Source organism: Callorhinus ursinus, unplaced genomic scaffold (genome assembly GCF_003265705.2).
Source record: "Callorhinus ursinus isolate GAN/ISIS: 27379988/994484 unplaced genomic scaffold, GSC_fseal_2.0 scaffold40, whole genome shotgun sequence".
Lineage (NCBI taxonomy): Eukaryota > Metazoa > Chordata > Mammalia > Carnivora > Otariidae > Callorhinus > Callorhinus ursinus.
Genome location: NW_027397102.1, coordinates 6,384,820 through 6,405,798, shown reverse-complemented (window position 1 = coordinate 6,405,798; position 20,979 = coordinate 6,384,820). Strand labels below are relative to the sequence as shown.

The window sequence follows — 20,979 nt, the reverse complement described above, 5'->3', positions numbered from 1 at the left end:
GAAAAATGATTATGTGCATTTTTTAAATATTTATTTGTTTTAGAGAGAAAGAGTGCGTGAGTGGGGGAAGGGGCAGAGGGATAGGGAGAGGAGAGAGAATCTCAAGTAGACTCACCACTGAGTGCAGAGCCTGACAGGTAGCTCAATCCCACTGCCATGAGATCATGACCTGAGCCAAAATTGAATCAGACTTTCAACCTACTGAGCCACCCAGGAGCCCCTAATTATGTACTTAATTGGAATGTTGTTTTGGTTGGAGAAAATACAGAAAGTGTTATAAAACAGGTACTGTATGATAATTAATAATATGCTAGTTAATCACCATATATCTCAATTGCTGGCTCCTTATTGCAGGAAGATGAAACAATTGGCACAAGTGATGCTTCTGTAGAGGATCCTGTTATTGAATGGCAAAGTGAAAGTTCTTCCAGGTAGTTGTAATCGTTTTGATTTGATCAAAATTATTTTACCATTTTAATGTGAAATTATCTTCTTGTAGGAATTTGGTAAATCCAGAGTTAAAATAGTATTTTATAGTAGAAAGAGTACTAGGTTGGAAATCCAGAAACTTGCTTTATCCTGGTTCTGCCAGTATCTTTTTGGGCATGTCACTATGGGCTTTAGTTTCCTCATTTGTAAAATAAGATGTTTTGTAAATCTAAGATTCTGCATCTTAGCAGGCTATGTTTATTTAGTTGAGTTTTAAAACAGCTACATTTAACCATTTACAGGGATTAGGGGCACCTTTATTTAAAGAAGCTTTTGTGACTTGAACAGGATTTTGAATTTTAAATTCTGTTATGGGAAACTAACCATTATACTTTATACAAGAAGGATTTCACTGAAATCACTTAGATAATGATCAAAAATCTATATTGATATTTTTTCTGTTCAGTTAGAACAATATCAAGCCATGTCATTTATAATGCTATTTTATTACAAAATGACCATCTTTCATTTAGGGGGCAAAACTATTCCTTTTCTAAACTTATATATTCATAATTTTGATATATTTATAGTGATTCATCAAGTGAATATTCTGATTGGACAGCAGATGCTGGAATAAATTTGCAACCTCCAAAAAGACAAACCAGACAGGCAACACGGAAAATATGCAGCAGCTCTGAGGAGGAGAATTTGAAGTCACTAGAAGAAAGGCAAAAGAAAACTAAACAAACTAGAAAGAAGGTTTGTAAATTTACTAGTTTTTGTTTTTGCCTTTGACACTTGAATAATAGTAACACTTGACTTTTCTCTAAAAATAACATTCCATCTGAGAAACTAAGTAAAATTGTTTAAAATGACTTTAAAATAAAAAGTTTTAAATTTTTTTCAAAAGTAGAGGCTAGAATATCTTCATTATTTAGTTATTATTAAATTAAAACATTGATAATCACTTTTAAAATATAGTAGAGTTTATTTTATTTTTTATTATGTTAAGTTAGCCACCATACAGTACATCATTAGTTTTTAATGTAGTGTTCAGTGATTCATTAGTTGCGTATAACACCCAGTGCTCATCACCACACATGCCCTCCTTAGTATCCATCACCTGGCTACCCCATCCCCCAACCCCCTCCCCTCTGAAACCCTCAGTTTGTTTCCTGGGGTCCAGAGTCTCTGATGGTTTGTCTCCATCTCTGATTTCCCTCCCTTCAGATTTCCCTTCCTTCCCCTATGGTCCTCTGTGCTATTCCTTATGTTCCACATATGAATGAAACCATATGATAATTGTCTTTCTCTGCTTCACTTATTTCACTTAGCATAATCCTGTCCATTTACATCCATGTCAATGCAAATGGTGGGTATTCATCCTTTCTGATGACGGAGTAATAGTCCATTGAATATATGAACCACATCTTCTTTATCCATTCATCTGTTGAAGGGCATCTTGGTTCCTTCCACAGTTTGGCTATTGTGGACATTGCAGCTATGAACATTTGGGTGCATATGCTCCTTCTTTTCATTACATCTGTATCTTTGGGATAAATACCTAGTAGTGCAATTGTTGGGTCGTAGGAAAATTTAGTAAAGTTTTAAATATTAAGCTACCATAGTATGAAAATGTTATTCTTGTCATGTTTCTGGTCATAAATTTCTGTACATTTTGACTTGTAAAATGGAAGGGTATAATAAATCATGTAGGTGTTCTTCCATTTCTTTATATGTTTTTATTTCATCCCAATGGTGGTTTCTCTTCCTCAGAGAATTTCAGGTAAAGACTTAGTCCAAATAGTTATTTGAATATTAATTTAAAAATTTATTATGTACATATTCTGTATCCTGTTGCTTTAGTAGACAGAATTATCTTCTTGATTGTCACCATTTTATTGGCAAAAAGATCCCCTGTTACTTGTACTCAAATTCATATGGTATTCTGAGGACTTGAAAGTTTGTGGTTCTTACGTAGTATATATTGTTATATTATCTGTCAGCCAAAATTGAGCAACATATTAAAGAATTAACTTGATTATTTTATTGATACAAGATTGTACATAATTAATTGGTGAATTAAAATGTTTAAAATTTGTATATTTTAGGTTTTATTATAACCTGATTTTTTTAACATTCTCTGTTATTTTTCATACTACTATTCATATATTTATGGTTTATATATTTGTGAACTATATTTTAGAAAGGAGGACTGCTTTCTATGGCAGGTGAACCCAATGAAGAATGGTTTGCCCCTCAGTGGATTTTGGATACCATACCACGACGTTCCCCATTTGTCCCACAGATGGGAGATGAGGTAATTGTTACCTGTTATAATCTTTTTCTCTTGGAACCTCAAGAGCACTCACTTTAATCAGTCTTAGGACATTTATATTCTCAATTCTGTTATAGTTATATGTACACTGTCTTAACTGCTCTCCTCCATTATATATTCTTGTGGATAATGACAGAATCTTACTAGTTTTTGTATCCTTGGTGTTGTCGATAACCTAACCCTATGCTTCAGGGACAAAATATAACTCAAAGACAGAGTTTGAGTAAAGAGAAAAAGAGGAACAGTAGCTTTATTGCCTTCCAGGCAAAAGAGGCTACAGCAGGCTATGGCCTTCAAAAACTGCTAGTCCACTGGAGGAAGGGGATAGGGGGTGTTATAGGGAAATACAGAATCAAGCTGGTTTTGATAGGCATTATGTACTTTCTACTAGCTCTTTTGTCATGTCTTTAGGGTGGTAACAGGTTCCTGAAACAAAAGGCTAAGAAGGGAGGAGGGGAGGTTTGCAGAAGAGAGGTAAAAGGTTACTTTAAAATCTAGCTTCACTGAAGCATTACTGTAGCCATCTTGATTTCTGTTCAACTTAGCACAGAATCTTCAATATATTAGATGCTCAGAGAATATTTAAATAAATTGATTGGCTTATGAACTCATGAAAATAATTGTCTTTATTTTTAGCTTAATTGCCACTTAGTGGAATTAAAGTGGTATTTTGAGTCCTAACTCAATTCTAGTATTCTTTTTTTTTAAAAAGCCCAAGCTCGGGGCGCCTGGGTGGCTCAGTCGTTAAGCATCTGCCTTCAGCTCAAATCATGATCCCGGGGTCCTGGGATCAAACCCCACATTGGGCTCTCTGCTCAGCGGGAAGCCTGCTTCTCCCTCTTCCACTCCCCCTGCTTGTGTTCCCTCTCTTGATGTCTCTCTCTGTGTCAAATAAATAAATAAAATCTTTAAAAAAATAAATAAAAAAGCCTATGCTCAACCTGATAGAAAATATACAAGAGGACAGTTACCCATTTCAGTGATTAGAAGAATGTCATTTCATGAGCAAGTCCTTCCTACTGAGCCTATGATTGAATAACATAGCCATGTTTATCACTGGTCCATCAAAAATTGATTTAAATTCTCTCTTATGAGAAAGTTTTCATTTTCTTATGAAAATTATGGTAACATTATTTTATGGTATTTTATGGTAACATAATATTTTAACTAAAATTGGCTTGTATATTCTCTGATATATTGAGTAATCATTTCTGAGTGATTAAATGTTTGCAGTTTTTAATTTAAGACTAATAATAGGAATGTAATATTGCCATCATAATAAAAGAAGGGGCAGAACTTTGCAAATGGGTCTAAAAGTCATGGGACCAATAAAAATTTCACCAAATGTTTCTCTAATTGACTTATAGATATCTTATACCAGACATAGTGATCAAGTAGTCTTATAAAGAATTACTTGCTCATTATCTTTTCATATTACTAAAATGTTTCCTTTCATGATTGTGTCTTCAAATAAGTATTGGAATTTGGAGCAATGCTTGTTTGTGTGGTTATTTTAGTAGAACATGCTCTGATGAATGCTATATTAAAAAAAAAAACCTAAAGAACTTTTTCAGGGGCATATTCAAAATCATGATTTGTTGTACTTATTGCCTGTTCTTATGGAGGCTTAAGGGGAATAATTTTTTTAAGATTTTATTTAAATTCCAGTTACTTAACATAAGTTTTATATTAGTTTGTTTCAGGTATGCAATATGCTGATTCAACACTTCCATGCAACACCTGGTGCTCATCACAAGTGTACTCCCTAATCTCTAGCACCTATGTAACGCATCCCCTTACCTACCTCCCTTCTGGTAACCATCAGTTTATTCTCCCTAGTTAAGTTTCTTTCCCAATTTCCCTTGCTCTCTTTTTTTCCCTTTGCTACTTTGTTTTGTTTTTTAAATTCCATATATGAGTGAAATCGTATGGTATTTGTATTTCCCTGCCTGCCTTATTTCACTTAACATGATATTTTCTAGCTAAATCCATGTTCTTGCAAATGGCAAAATTTCATTCTTTTCAATGGATGAGTAATATTCCATTGTGTACAGATAAAACATCTACTGTATCCATACATAAGTCGATGGACACATGGGCTGTTTCCATAATTTGGCTATTGTACATAATACTGTAATAAACACTGGGGTGCATGTATCTACTTGAATTACTATTTTTGTATTCTTTAGGTAAATAACTAGTAGGGTAAATTCTGGATCCTAGGGTAGTTTTATTTTTAACTTTTTGAGGAACCTCCATACTGTGTTCCACAGGGGCTGCGCCACTTTGCATTCCCACCAACATTGCACCTTTTCTCCACACCCTCGTCAAGACTTCTTGTTTCTTGTGTAGTTGATTGTAGCCATTCTGACTGGTGTGAGGTGATATCTCATTGTAATTTTAATTAGCATTTCCCTGATGATGAGTAATGTTGAGTATTTTTTCACCTGTGTGTTGGACATCTGAGTGTCTTCTTTGAAAAAATGCCTATTCATGTGTTCTGCCCATTTTTTAATTGGATTATTTGTTTTTTGGGTGTTGAGTTTTATAACTTCTTCATATGTTTTGGATATTAACCCTTTATCAGATATGTCATTTGCAAATATCTTTTCCCATTCTGTAGGTTACCTTTTAGTTTTGTAGATTGTTTCCTTTGCTGTGCAGAAACATTTTATTTTGATGTGGTCCTCATAGTTTATCTTTGCTTTTGTTTCCCAGACATATGTAGAAAGAAGTTGCTACACCAATGCCAATGTCAAAGAAGTTAGTGCCTGTGTTCTCTTCTAGTATTTTTGTGGTTTGAGGTCTTTCATTTAGGTCTTTAGTACATTTGGAATTTACTTTTGGTTTTGGGTGTATGGTCCAGTTTCATTATTTTGTATGTTGCTGCTCAATTTTCCCAACACCATTGGTTGAAGAGACTCTTTTTCCCATTGAATATTCTTTCCTCCTTTATCAAAGATAATTGATCATGTAGTTGTGTTCTATTGACCTATGTATCTGATTTTGTGTGAATACCATACTGTTTTGATTACTACAGCTTTATAATAAAAATTGAAGTCTGGAATTGTGATGCATCCAGCTTTGCTATTCTTTTTCAAGGTAGCTTTGGCTATTTGGGTTTTTTTGTGGTTTCATACAAATTTTAGGATTGTTTGTTACAGTTCTGTGAAAAATGCTGGTGGTATTTTGATAGGGATTGCATGAAATGTGTAGGCTATGTTGGGTAGTATAGACATTTTAACAATATTTGTTCTTTCAATCCCTGAGCATGGAGCGTCTTTCCATTTCTTTGTCTTATCTTCAATTTCTTTCATCAGCGTTTTACAGTTTTAGAATACAGGTCTTTAACCTCTTTGGTTAGATTTATTCCAAGGTATCTTAATAGTTTTGCGGCAGTTGTAAATGGAATTGAGTCCTTAATTTGTCTTTCTACCGATTCATTTTTGGTGTATAGAAATGTAACAGATTTCTGTACATTCATTTTGTATCCTGCAACTTTACTGAATTCGTGTATCAATCCTAATACTCTTTTAGTGCAATCTTTGGGGTTTTCTGTATAGAGTATCATATCAACTGCAAATAGTGGAAGTTTTATTTCTTCCTTGCCAATTGATGCTGTTTATTTCCTTTTGTTGTCTGATTGCTGAGGCTATGACTTCCAGTACTATGTTAAATAAGAGTGGTGTGAGTGGCCATCCCTGTCTTGTTCCTGACCATGAAGGAAAAACTCGCAGTTTTTCCCCTATAAAGACAATATTAACAGTGGGTTTTTTGGTATATGGCCTTCATTATGTTGTAGTATGTTTCCTCTAAACCTACTTTGTTGGAGGTTTTTATCATGAATGGAGGCTGTACTTTGTTAAATGCTTTTTCTGTATCTACTGAAATGATCAGGTTTATAAAGAGTTAAGAGAATGGAATAGTGGGGGTACGCTACATTTGCCTTGGCCCTCAAACACAGATAAATATCGGGTCATTCTGAACACTCACAAAATCAGTCTGAGGACTGAGATAACAAATTGAACAACTAGAGGGAAAAAAGAGGCCACATTAGGGAAACACAGACAGACTTCAGTGAGCAACACAGTGCCCACAGTGGAGGCTTGAGCTACGTACACTAAACCCTGCCCCCCTGAGCTCTGTAGGTGCTTTTTTCCTAAGGCAAGGTTGCCTGAGAGCCAGAACAGGCACCTTCCCCAGAAAACCAACACAAACCACCCCGCTCTCATCAAGTCTACTGACCATGGAGTGTGGCAAAACTTCAGATCTAGTGGAAGCTGGATCTAGCTTCTTTTAACAAGCTGACCAGAGCACACCTAGCTAAAACTCGCCATGCACTGGACAAGGTCCAAGCACTCCCTACTGCAGGGAAGAAGAAACTCTGCAGAGGACTGACATGAGGGAAAGAGCAGCCAAAACACAGCAGCAGAGTACACACAGCATACACCAGAAACATTTCCTGAAGTATCAGGCCCTGATCACTATATGACATCTTCTTCATATAGCCATTACTCTCAGGAACAGGAAATATAACAGGCTTTCCTAACAGACAGAAGACAAGAGACCTAGGCAAAATGCCACATTGGAGGAATACATCCCCAAAGAAATAACAAGGTCATGGTCAGGGATCTAATCAATATAGGTATAATATGCCTGAAACAGAATTTGAAACAACAATCACAAGGATAGTAGCTGGGCTTGAGAAAACCATACAAGATACTGGGGAGTCCCTTACTGCAGAGATAAAAGACTTAAAAACTAGTCAGGCTGAAATAAAAAATGCTACAAATGAGATATGAAACAGATTGGATGTAATGACATGGATGGAATGAATAAGTGATATAGAAGATAAAATTATGGAAAGTAATCAAGCTGAAAATAACAGTGAAAGGAAAATATTGGATCATGGATGTAGACTTAGGGAACTCAGTGACTCCATAAAGCATAATAACATTCATATCATAGGAGTCACAGAAGAATAAGAGAGGGAAAAAGGAGCAGAAGGTTTATTTGAGCAAATTATAGCCGAACATTTCCCTAATCTGGGAAAGGAAACAAACATCCAAATCTAGTAGGCACAGAGAACTCCCATCAAAATCAACAAAAGCAGGCCAAAACGAAGACATATTATAGTAAAATTTGTAAAATATAGAGATAAGGAAAATATCCTGAGATCAGCCAGGGAAAGGATATCCCTAACTTAACAAAGGAAGACAAATCAGGTTAGCAGCAGACTTATCAACAGAAACATAGGAGGCCAGAAGAAAATGGCATGATATATTCAATGTGCTGAATGGTAAAAATATGCAGCCAAGAATACTTGATCCAATAAGGCCTTCATTCAGAACAGAAGGAGAAATAAAGTTTCCCCGACAAAAACTAAAGGAGTTCATGAACACTATGTTAGTCCTACAAGAAATATTAAAAGGGACTTTTTGAGTGGGAAAGTAAGTCCAAAGGCAACAAAGACTAGACAGGAACAGAGAAAATCTCCAGAAACAACAAGGTAATACACGTGACACACAATGGCACTAAATTTATATCTATCAATAATCAGTCTGAATGTAAATGGACTAAATGCTCCAATTAAAAGACATAGGGTATCAGAGTGAATCAAAAAACAAGACCCATCTATGTGCTGCCTACAATAGGCTCACTTTAGACCTAAAGACAAATACAGACTGAAAGTGAAGGGTTGGAGAACCATTTATCATGCTAATGGATGTAAAAAAAAAAAGCTGGAGTAACCATACATATATCAGACAAACTAGATTTTAAACCAAAGACTATAACGAGAGATGAAGAAGGGCACTATATCATAATAAAGGGGTCTATCCAACAAAAAGACTGAACACATGTAAATATTTATGCTGCCAACGTTGGAGCACCCAAATAACAAACATAAAAAACTCAGTGATATACAAGTATATTATGGGACTTAAACACCCCACTTAACAAGCAATGGACAAATGATCTAAGCAGAAAATCAACAAGGAAACAATGGTTTTGAATAACAGGCTGGATGAGATGAACTTAACAGATATATTCAGAACATTTCATCCTAAAGCAGCAGAATACACATTCTTTTTGCATGCACATGGTATATTCTCCAGAATACATCACATACTGGGTTACAAATCAGGCCTCAACAAATACAAAAAGATTGAGATCATACCATGCATATTTTCTGACCACAATGCTATGAAACATGAAGTCAACCACAAGAAAAAATTTGGAAAGACCACATATACATGGAGGTTAAAGAATATCCTACTAAAAAAATTAATGGGTTAACCATGAAATTAAAGAAGAAATAAAAATACATGGAAACAAATGAAGATAAAAACACAATTGTCCAAAACTTTTGGGATGCAGCAAAAGCAGTCATAAGAGGAAAGTATATACACAACAGTCCTACCTCAAGAAGCAAGAAAAGTTTCAAATACCCAACCTAACCTTACACCTAAAGGAGCTAGAAGAGGTACAGCAAATAAAGCCTAAAGCCAGCACAAGAAGAGAAATAATAAAGATTAGAGCACAAATAAATGAGACAGAAACAAAGAAAAACCAGTAGAACAGATCAGTGCAACTAGGAGCAGGTTCTTTAAAAGAATTAATAAAATTTATAAACCCCTAGCCAGATTTATCAAAAAGAAAAGAGAAAGGACCCAAATAAATAAAATTATGAATGAAAGATGAGAGATCACAATTAACACCACAAAGATATTAAAAAATTATGAGAATAATATGAAAATTTATATGCCAAAATTTGGGCAATATAGAAGAAATGGATAAATGCCTAGAAACACATGAACTACCAAAGCTGAAACAGGAAGAAATAGAAAGCTTGAAGAGAACAAAAACCACCAAAAAATTAATCAGTAATCACAAATCTAACAAAAAAAAGTCCAGGGCCAGATGGCTTCACATGGGAATTCTACCAAACATTTAAAGAGTTAATTCCCATTTTCCTCAAACTCTTGCAAAAAATAGAAATGGAAGGAAAACTTCCAGACTCATTCTATGAGGCCAGGGTTACCTTGATTCCAAAATGAGACAAAGACCCCACTATGGGGGTTCCTGGGTGGCTAAGTTGGTTAAGCATCAACTCTTAGTTTCAGTTGAGGTCATGATCTCAGGGTTGTGGGATTGATCCCCACTTTGGGCCCCACACTAAGTGCAAAGTCCTCTTGTCCTTCTCCCTCTGCTCCTCCCCCTGCTCTTTCTAAAAACGAACAAACAAAAAAAGACCCCACTAAAAAGGAGAATTATAAGCCTATATCCCTGATGAACATGGATGCAAGAATTCTCAAGAAGATGCTAGCAAATTGAATCCAACAGTACATTAAAAGAATTATTCACCACAATTATTCCTGGCTGCAAGGTAGGACTGTTGTGTATATACTTTCCTCTTATTCCTGTAATTCAATATTTGTAAATCAATCAACATTATAACACCACAGTAATAAAAGAAATAATAAGAACCATATGATCCTCTCAATAGATGCAGAAAAAGCATATGACAAAATACAGCATCCATTCTTGAAAAAACCTTCAACAAAGTAGGTATAGAGGGAACATACCTCAACATCATAAAGGCCATATGTGAAAGACACACAGCTAATATAATTAATGGGGGAAAACAGAGCTTTTCCTTTACTGTCAGGAAGAAGACAGGGATGTCCAGTCTCATCACTGTTATTTAAAATACCTGGAATTCCTAGCCACAAGAAAGAGACAAAAAATTAATAAAAAGCATCCAACTCAATGAGGAAGAATTAACTTTATTCGCAAATGTCATGATACTGTGTAGAAAACCCAAAGCACCCTACTAAAAATTCCTCGAACTGATACACGAATTCAGTAAAGTTGAAGGATACAAAATCAATGTACAGAAATCTTTTGCATTTCTATACACCAGTAATGAGGCAACAGAAAAAAATCAAGGAATCCATCCCATTTACAATTGTACCAAAAACCAAAAGATACCTATGAATAAACCTAACCACAGAAGTAAAAGATCTGTACTCTGAAAACTGAAATAATTACGAAAGAAATTGAAGAGGACACAAAGAAATTGAAAAATATTCCATGCTCATGGGTTGGAAAAGTTAGTATTGTTAAAATGTCTGTACTACCCAAAGCAATCTACACATTTAATGCAATCCCTATCAAAATATCACAAGCAACTTTTAACTGAGCTAGAACGAACAGTCCTAAAACTAAAATGGAACCACAAAAGACCCTGATTAGCCAAAGCAATATTGAAAAAGAAAAGAAAAGCTGGAGGCATCACAATTCCAGACTTCAAGCTATATTACAAAGCTATAGCAATCAAGACAGTATGTGACTGGCACAAAAACAGACACATAGATCAATGGAACATAGCAGAGAACCCAGAAATGCACCCACAACTAGATGGTCAACTAATCTTTGACAAAGCAGGAAAGAACATCCAATGGGTGGAAAAAAAGGCCAATCTCTTCAACTCATGGTGTTGGGAAAACTGGACAGCAACAAGCAAAAGAATGAAACTGGACCACTTTTGTACACAAGGTACAAAACTAAATTCAAAATGGATTAAAGACCTAAATGTGAGACAGGAATGCATCAAAATCCTAGAGGAGAACAAGGGAGAATCCTCTTTGTCATAAGCTATAGCAACTTCTTACTAGATGCATTTCAGGAGGCAAAGGAAAGAAAAGCAAAAATGAACTATTAGGACTTCATCAAGATAAAAAGCTTCTGTATAGCAAAGGAAACAGTCAACAAAACTAAAAGACAACCTTGGGAATGAGAGAAGATATTTGCAAATGACATATCTGATAAAGGGTTAGTATCCATAATATATAAAGAACTAGTAAAATTCAACACCCAAAAAACCAAATAATCCAGTTAAGAAATGGGCAGAACCCATGAATAGACATTTTTCCAAACAAGATCTTCAAATGTCTAACAGACACATGATAAAATGTTCAACATCACTCATGATCAGGGAAGTACACATCAAAACCACAATGATACCACCTAATACCTGTCAGAGTGGCTAAAATTAACAACACAAAAACAACAGATGTTGGAGAGGATGTGGAGAAAGGGGAACCCTCTTGCACTGTTGGTGGGAATGCAAATTGGTATAGCCACTCTGGAAAACAGTATGGAGCTTTCTCAAAAAGTTAAAACTAGAACTACCCTAAGACTGAGCATTTAACTACTACGTATTTATCCAAAAGATACAGAATTACTGATTCAGAAGAGCACTTGTACCCCAATGTTTATAGCAGCGTTATCAACAATAGCCAGATTATGTAAAGAGACCAAATGGCCTTTGATGAATGGATAAAGAAGAAATGACGGGGCGCCTGGGTGGCTCAGTCATTAAGCATCTGCCTTCGGCTCAGGTCATGATCCCAGGGTCCTGGGATCAAACCCCACGTCAGGCTCCCTGCTCAGCGGGAAGCCTAATTCTCCCTCTTCCACTCCCCCTGCTTCTGTTCCTTCTTGCTGTGCCTCCCTCTGTCAAATAAATAAATAAAATCTTTAAAAAAGAAGAAGAAATGGCATATGTATACAATGTAGTATTACTCAGCCATCAAAAAGAATGATATCTGGCCATTTGCAACAATGTGGATGGAGCTAGAGTGTATTATGCTAAGTGAAGTAAGTCAGTCAGATAAATACAAATACCATATGATTTCACTCATTTGGAATTTAAGAAACAAAACAAATGAACATATGAGAAGGAAGACAAAAAATGAGAGACAGAAGCAAACCATAAAAGAGTATTAAGTATAGAGAACAAATTGTGGGTTGCTAGAGGGGAGGAGGGCAGCAAATAGGCTAAATGGGTAATGGGTATTAAGGAGGGCACTTGTGATGAACGCACTGGGTGTTATATGTAAGTGATGAATCACTAAATGCTACTCATCAAACCAATATTACAGTATAAATTAACTAACTGGAATTTAAATGAAACCTTGAAAAAAGCCAAAAATGAAATGATCATATGTTTTTTATCCTTTCTCTTATTAATGTGATACATCATATTAATAAGATTGATGAAGTGATGTGCAAATATTGAACCACCCTTGCAACCCAGGAATAAGTCCCACTCGATCATCATGAATATATTTTTTTAATGTATTGTTGGACTTGGTTTGGAAGTATTTTAATGAGTATTTTTGCATCCATGTTCATCAGGGATATTGGCTTGTAGTTCTCTTTTTTAGTGGTGTCTTTATCTGGTTTTGGTATCATGCTTATGCAGGCCTCATAGTATGAATTTTAATGTTTCCCTTCCTTTTCTGTTTTTTGGAATAGTTTTAGGAAGTATATGTATTTACTCTTCCTTAAATGGTAGAATTTGCCTGTGAAGCCTTCTGGTCCTAGACTTTTGTATGTTGGGAGATTTTTCATGAATGATGTAATTTCTTTGCTGGTTATTTTTGTGTTAAAGTTTTCTATTTCTTCCTGATTCAGTTTTTGGTAGGTTATGTTTCTAGGAATTTATCCATTTCTTCTAGGTTGTCCGATTTATTGGCATATAGTTTTTCATAATGTTCTCTTATAATGTTTGCATCTCTTTGATGTTGATTGTTATTTCTCCACTTTCATTGGTGATTTTATTTATTTGAGTCTTTTCACTTTTGTTTTTGTTATGTCTGGATAGAGTTATATAAATTTTGTTAATTTTTTTTTCAAAGAAACAGTTCCTGGTTTTGTTCATCACTTGTATTTTTTAGTTTCTATATCATTTATTTCTTCTGTAATCCTTATTACTTCCTTCCTTCTGGAATGGCTTTAAGCTTCAGTTGTTGTTTTCCGTGTTCCTTTAGTTGGAAGGTTAGGTTGTTTCTTTGAGATTTTTCTTGTTTCTTGAGGTAGGCCTGTATGGCTTATATGCTTTGCTCTTAGGACCACTTTTGCTATATCCCAAATGTTTTGGACTGTTATGTTTTCATTTCCATTTTTTACCATATATTCTTTAATTTTTTCTTTCATTTCCTGGTTGTCCCATTCATTGTTTAGTAGTATGTTGTTTAACCTCCATACATTTGTTGTCTTTCTAGATTTTTTCTTGTGGTTGACTTCTACTTTCATAGTATTGTAGTCAGAAAAGGTGCATGGCATGACTTCAGTCTTTTTGTATTTTTGAGGCCTGTTTTGTGACCTAATATGTGATCTATTTTGGAGAATGTTCCATGTGCACTTCAAAACAATGTGTATTCTGCTGTTGTAGGATGGAATGTTCTGAATATATCTGTTAAGTCCATCTGGTCCAGTGTGTCATTCAAAGCCATTGTTTCCTTGTTGATTTTCTGTTTAGTTGATCTACCCATTCACGTAAATGTGGTGTTAAAGTCCCCTATTATTATTATGTTTTTACCAATTAGTTCATTTATGTTTGTTAAAACTGCATTATATATTTGAGTGTTCATATGTTGGGTGCATACCTATTTACAATTTTTAAATCTTCTTGTTTGATTCTCTCCTTTATTATGCTATTGTGCCCTTTCCATCTCTTGTTAGTCTTTCTTTTAATGTAGTTTTTCTGATATTATTATAGCTGCTGTGCCTTTCTTTTGACCTGTATTTGAATGATAAATGTTTCTCCAGCCCCTTGCTTTCAATCTTCAGGTGTCTTTAAGTCTCAAATGCATCTTTTGTAGGCAGCACATAGATAGGCCTTGTGTTTTTATCCATTCTGACACCCTATGTATTTTGATTGGAGCATTTTGTCCATTTACTTTCAGAGTAATCATAGATAGATATGTATTTATTGCCATTTTATTACTTGTTTTGTCCTTGTTTCTGGAGATTTTCTCTGATCCTTTCTAATCTTTGTCACTTTTGGTCTCTCTTTTCCCCCCAAAGGGACCTGTTAATATTTCTTGGCAGGGCTGGTTTTGCTGGTTTTGGGTCATGACTCCTTCAGTTTTTGTTTGTCTGGGAAACTCTTCATCTTTCCTTCAAATTATGAATGATAGCCTTTCTGGATAGGGTATTCTTGACTGCTCCTTTTCCCCATTTAGCACTTTGAATAATCATGACACTCCCTTCTGGCTGGCCAAGTTTCTTTTGAGAAATCTGCAGCTGCCTTATGTGTTTTCTCTTGTATGTTAAGGACTTCTTTTCTCTTTCTGTTTTTCAGACTTTATTTTATCACTAAATTTTGCACATTTAATTACAATTTTTTTTACATTTAAATTCAATGAATTAACATATAGTGTATTATCAGTTTCAGAGGTAGAGTTTAGTGATTCATCAGTTGCATATAACACCCAATGCTTATTACTTCAAGTGCCCTCCTTAATGCCCATCATGCAGTTACCCCATCCCTCCACTCACCTCCCCTTTAGCAACCCTCAGTTTGTTTCCTATAGGTAAGAGTCTCTTATGGTTTGGCTCCCTCTCTGTTTTCATCTTATTTCATTTTCCCCCACATTCTCCTATGATCCTCTGTCTTGTTTCTTAAGTTCCACATATGAGTGAAATCATATGATAATTGTCTTTCTCTGATTGACTTACTTTGCTTAGCATAATACCCTCTAGTTCCATCCATATCATTGCAAATGGTAAGATTTCGGAATTTTTAATGGCTGAGTAATATTCTTTTGTATATATATACTACATCTTCTTTATCCATTCATCTGCCAATGGACATCTGGGCTTTTTCCATAGTTTGGCTATTGTGGACATTGCTCCTATAAACATAGGGGTGCAAGTACCCCTTTGGATCACTATGTTTGTATCCTTTGGGCAAATACCTAGTAGTGCAATTGCTGGTTCCTAGGGTAGCTATATTTTTAACTTTTTGAGGAACCTCCATACTCTTTTCCAGAGTGACTACCAGTTTGCATTCCCACCAACAGTGTAAGAGGGTTCCCCTTTCTCCACATCCTTGCCAACATCATTTCCTGACCTGTTAATTTTAGCCATTCTGAGTTTTATAAAGTGGCATCTTATTGTGGTTTTGATTTATATTTCCCTCATGCTCAGTGGCATGGAGCATTTTTTCATGTGTCTGTTGGTGATTTGTATGTCTTCTTTGGATAAATGTCTGTCCATGTCTTCTGCCCGTTTCTTGATTCAATTATTTGTTCTTTGGTTGTTGAGTTGATAAGTTCTTTATAGATTTTGGATACCAGCCCTTTATCTGATAAGACATTTGCCAATATCTTCTCCCATTCTGTAGGTTGTCTTCTGGTTTTGTTGACTTTTTCCTTTGCTGTAAAAAAGCTTTTTATCTTGATTATGTCCCAATAGTTCATTCTTGCTTTTGTTTCCCTTGCCTTTGGAGACGTGTCTAGCAAGAAGTTGCTGTGGCTGAGGTCAAAGAGGTTTCTGCTTCTGTTCTCCTCTAGGATTTTGATGGATTCCTGTCTCACATTTAGGTCATTCAACCATTTTTGAGTTTATGTTTTGTGTATGGTGTAAGAAAATAGTCCAGTTTCATTCTTCACGTGTCTGTGCAATTTTCCCAGCACCATTTATTGAAGAGACTGTCTTTTTTCCATTGGATATTCTTACCTGCTTTTTCAAAAATTTGTTGACCCAATTACAATATGTCTTGGTATTTGTCTGCTTTTTTTTATTTTGAATGGAGTTCTCTTTGCCTCCTAGATCTAGATGTCTGTTTCCTTCCCTAGATTAGGAAAGGTTTCAGCTTTTGTTTCTTCAAATAAATTTTCTGTACCCTTTTCTCTTTCTCTTTTTCTTCTTCTGGAACTCCTATAATACACATGTTATTAGGTTTAATGGACTCACTGAAATCCCTAAATCTATTCTTGTGTTACATAATTCTTCTTTCTCTCTTTTGTTCAGCTTCACTACTTACCATTACTTTGTCTGCTAGGTCACTAATGCATTTGTTCTTCCAAACTGCTGTTCATTGAATCAAGTATGTTTTCTAATATCGTTTAAGGCTCTCTTCCTATCTGATTGATCGTTTTTTAACTCCTTTGTCTCTGTGGTAAGGGTCTCCCTGATGTCTTCTATTCTTTTCTCAAGCCCAGTGAGTTTCATTATGATTGTTGCTTTAAATTCTCCATCAGGCATGTTACTTATATTTGTTTTGCTTAGATCTCTGGTTGTGTCCTTTTTCTTTCATTTGAGATGAATTCCTCCATCTTTGCATTTTGTCTAAGTCTCTGCCTTCTCTGTGTTACAAATGCCAGTTATGTTTCCTGAAAGTATTGGCCTTCTGAAGAAGAGATTATATAGTGCCCAGGGCCTGGCTTTTCAGGGAGTATCTCAGGTATAAGCTGCTTCCACTCTGCTGTTGGGTTTTGGCTGTTTTATCCTTCAGGCCATTCATATGCAGAGGTTCTCCTTTCCTGCTCTGGGCTGTGTTTGGTCCATGGCCTGAGTTTTAACTAGATGTACTCTGGTCTGCTTGTGAAATGATTCCTGTCACCAACTCCACAAGAACTGAGGCCGTGCAGAGCTCTCTTGGCAGAATTCGTGGTGTGGGCAGGTGCTTCTGCTGGTTTTCTATGGGAGGGCCCCACTGTGCTGGGAGTGAGGCAAGCTTGACTGAAAAGGGCAGTTGCACCAGAGCACAGGGGTACAGGGCTTGGTGTATGCAGGTTAGGCAGCAGTGTCAGCACTATGTTACTTCTTGCAGGTAGCTCTGTATTTATACTGAGGGGTGGGAGAGGGAAATTACACCAATCAGCTCCTTTGTTCTCAGAGAGGTGTGTGGATGCTGTTTCCGGGATGTACTCCAAGAAGAGCAAATAATCTCCACATTGCATGTCCCATACGCTGTTCAGATAGCTGTGTCCATACTGTCTGCACCGGGCTTGTTTGCCTGTCTTCTCTCAAGGAACAGGGCAGTGCCCTCCTGCCTCTATCCCAGTCAAGCAAGCTGTTCTTTAGAGGTCTAGGTTTTAAGCCTCTCTGGTTGCAAGAACTCACAAAATTCATCCTGTCTTATTTTCCAAGCCAGTGGTTTTTGGGAAACATTCTCATTGTGTGTTCCCCCTTTGAGCACCTCTCTCTCTCTCTCCCCTCTCCATGACCATGGCTCCCTCCCCTCTCCAGCACCTGCAGTCCATTTCTCCCCAAACCAGGTCTCCATATTTCCTACCTTCTTCAATGAGGCCTCTTCTGTACCTTTAGTTTTGGAGTTTGTTCTGTCAGTCTTCAGATCTATTTCTGGGATATTTAGGATGATTTGATAGTTATCTAGTTGTGTTTTTGGGACCATGAAAGCCTAGGGTCATCCTACTTTGCTGCCATTTTCCTCTAAGGGGAGTAATTTTTAATTAATCTTAGAAGACTTTATAAGATGTGGGGTACCTGGATGGCTCAGTCGGTTAAGCATTTGACTCTTGAATTTGGCTCAGGTCATGATCTCAATGTTGTGAGCTTGAACCCCGTGTTGGGCTCTACACTCAGTGAGGACTCTGCTTTGAGATTCTCTCTCCCTCTGCCCACTCCCCCTGCTCTCTCTCTCTCTCTCTTAAATAAATAAATCTTTACAAAAAAGAACACTTTACAAAACAATACAAGGATCTGTATATTCTTTGATCTGATGAGATGCCTCTGTATAAGACCATATTTGTCTTGGTGGAATCACTAAACTTAGCATATGCTTATATTGCTTCAAGACTGGTTTGTAGTAGGTAATGACAGTTGTTCAGGTAATGGAGAAGGTATATAAGTGAATTAGTCAGTGAAATACAAAAATAATGTTTTTAAAGAACTCATAAAACTCATAATTTTTTATAAAATCAGCTCTTAATGACAGTATTACTTTTTACTTTAAATGTTAAGCCCTCAGTATTTTGCCTGGAATGGCCATACCCACAGATCACTGCCTTTGAAAATGCTCATTTGCCAAAGTCTAACTTAAATGGCAACTTCTCCTGGATGCTATTCCTGCTGTCCATTTGCCTGCCATTCTTTCCTCCTGAGCTTTCACACCTAAATTATTTATCTCTTATGGTACTTAGTATATTCTGCCTTATGTTGTACTCACGTGTCTGCCCATATCCTTGAGGGAAAGGATTTTATTTTGATATGTTAACCATGGCACCTAGTGCCTTGTACACACATGTTCAATCAGTATTTGTTGAGTACAGGAATAAATATATAATAAATGATATCTGAATAACATCTTTATTATTGATATTTTTACCCTTATAATTATGTTTCTATACTAGTATTTAAATCTTTTTAGTGTTCTACTTGTATTTTTAGGTATTAAAAATTCTGACTTAGAAACTGTTGATTGGTAGAGTATGTCAGTGTATTTTTTAAATCTCAGTATGTTTTTTTTTAATGTTACTTTTTGAGAATTTTATTATCTCTACTACCACTTTAAAATTATTGAGAACAAGAAACTTTTTTTTTAATGAATCAGAATATGGTGGTGAATGCTGTCCTAAGAAGGTGAAGGGTGTTAACTAAGCACTTGAATTCATTTTCTTTCCATACTATGCCAGTTCTGATGTTAATTCTTGCAAAATAAAATTTCTAATCCATTTGGAAATTACTCTACTTAGTAACCTGTGGTTAGAATTACATATTATATATATATATATATATATATATATATATATATATATTTATATACACATATACACACACAAAATGTGTAGGCTATTAGAATTTGATATTTAGAATGTTAATTACAGTTTGAAATATAGTACTTTAAAATATGACCAGTTTTGTGTACATTTGTCATTGATCCCTGTTTCTTCAGAAATTTATGAAGCAGCTACAGGGAAAAGGATTGTACAGTATGTGTTTATATTATACAGTATCTAGTGTGGGGCAACACAGTTGTGAGTACTGAATGAACATTATTTGATGGTGACAAATACCTTTATTATACATTTTTTTAAATTATAATTATGTTTGTTTTAAACAGAAGAAGACATTTGTAGGAGGATATATTGGGATATGTAGAATTGTTAAATAGGGTGCTGCTGTTTAATACTTTATGTTTTTTGTTTTAGCTTATCTATTTCAGGCAAGGACATGAAGCTTATGTGCGGGCTGTAAGAAAGTCAAAAATATACAGCCTTAATTTACAAAAACAGCCATGGAATAAAATGGATCTCAGGGTAAATTTGACATTTTCATAAGTGTGCAATTGAAATAGCTTTGGAATTAAGTTATGTGCTTTTATGTTTTTTTCTGCTTCATACATATTTCACTGTTGATTGTGTATCTAAGATAAGATGATGCACCATACTCTTGTACAGTTGAGTGTTATGGGTCATATTTTATGTTTCCTGAAATTTGTACACTACCTGTTGTCTTGATTATTTGACTTAATTTCCTTCAAGCTTCAAGTCGTCTAGTGTATATACCTTTCTATATTTGGAGCAAAATGGTAGTTCCCTGGTGTGGACATTTCCCTCAGCAGTTGTGTACATTCTGGAAGCTCTATAAATTGCGTGTGTGTACAGACACCCTTGAGGTTCTGGTGACTTTAAGATACAGTAGATATCATAAATCCCAAGAAACTCAGAACTTTGCGGTGCTTTATGGATTACCTATTTTGATATATTACCTTATAGCTACATGGTATTAAGTAAAATAGATATGTTTATTTCTTAGAGGAGTTTTTTTCTGACTGTAAATACATATTCATTCATTCATTTATACATACATAGATACATACAAACAAGCAGATATAAGGATACATACACCATCATTTCTAGTTAGGTTTATGGGTGTTTTCTTCTTTTATTTTTCCAAGTTGGAGAACAAGAGACTAAAGAGAATTTTACAATGGTTTCCAGGTAAATGAAGGATTGTTGTATGTTGATGTTTAGCAGGAAGGATACATGAAAGCATGTATATGTATTGAAATAAAGATTTAGACACTTGTAAAATATTATATTAAGGTTGTAAGGTACCAAAGTATCTTATCTGGCGAGCTTTACACAGTCATCTCCTGGTAGATAATGATGCTACCATCTATTCTGAATCAGGTGAAAGTTGAGTTGTAAGGTTTTTTGCTTTTTTATTTTTTTTTACTTATTTTTTTTGAGAATCAAGGAATGAATAAAACATATGATTTTTTATTTTTTAAATTCTAACCCTGTGGCTCTAGGAAACTGCAAGAGGCAGCATATGTGTGGGTGCAAGAGTCTGGGTTTTGGAATATGACCTGAATTTTAATCCAGATCTAATATATATACACACACCCAAGTGTGTAACTTTAAGCAAGTCACTATACCCACGAGGCT

The 20,979-nt window shown here is 35.5% G+C and overlaps 1 protein-coding gene across 6 annotated transcripts in view; it reads left to right on the top strand.

Moving 5' to 3' along the window:
• BRWD3 (bromodomain and WD repeat domain containing 3) overlaps positions 1-20,979 on the top strand; it is a 217,390-nt gene that overhangs the window by 133,334 nt on the left and 63,077 nt on the right. For 5 of the 6 annotated variants that reach the window (XM_073880921.1, XM_025880303.2, XM_025880387.2 and 2 more), the window contains 4 exons: positions 355-434; positions 1,020-1,188; positions 2,636-2,749; positions 19,738-19,845. In XM_073880921.1, coding sequence (XP_073737022.1) covers positions 355-434; positions 1,020-1,188; positions 2,636-2,749; positions 19,738-19,845 — 471 coding nt within the window. The remainder of the gene's footprint in view (positions 1-354; positions 435-1,019; positions 1,189-2,635; positions 2,750-19,737; positions 19,846-20,979) is intronic. The other variant, XM_025880237.2, reaches the window with a different exon arrangement.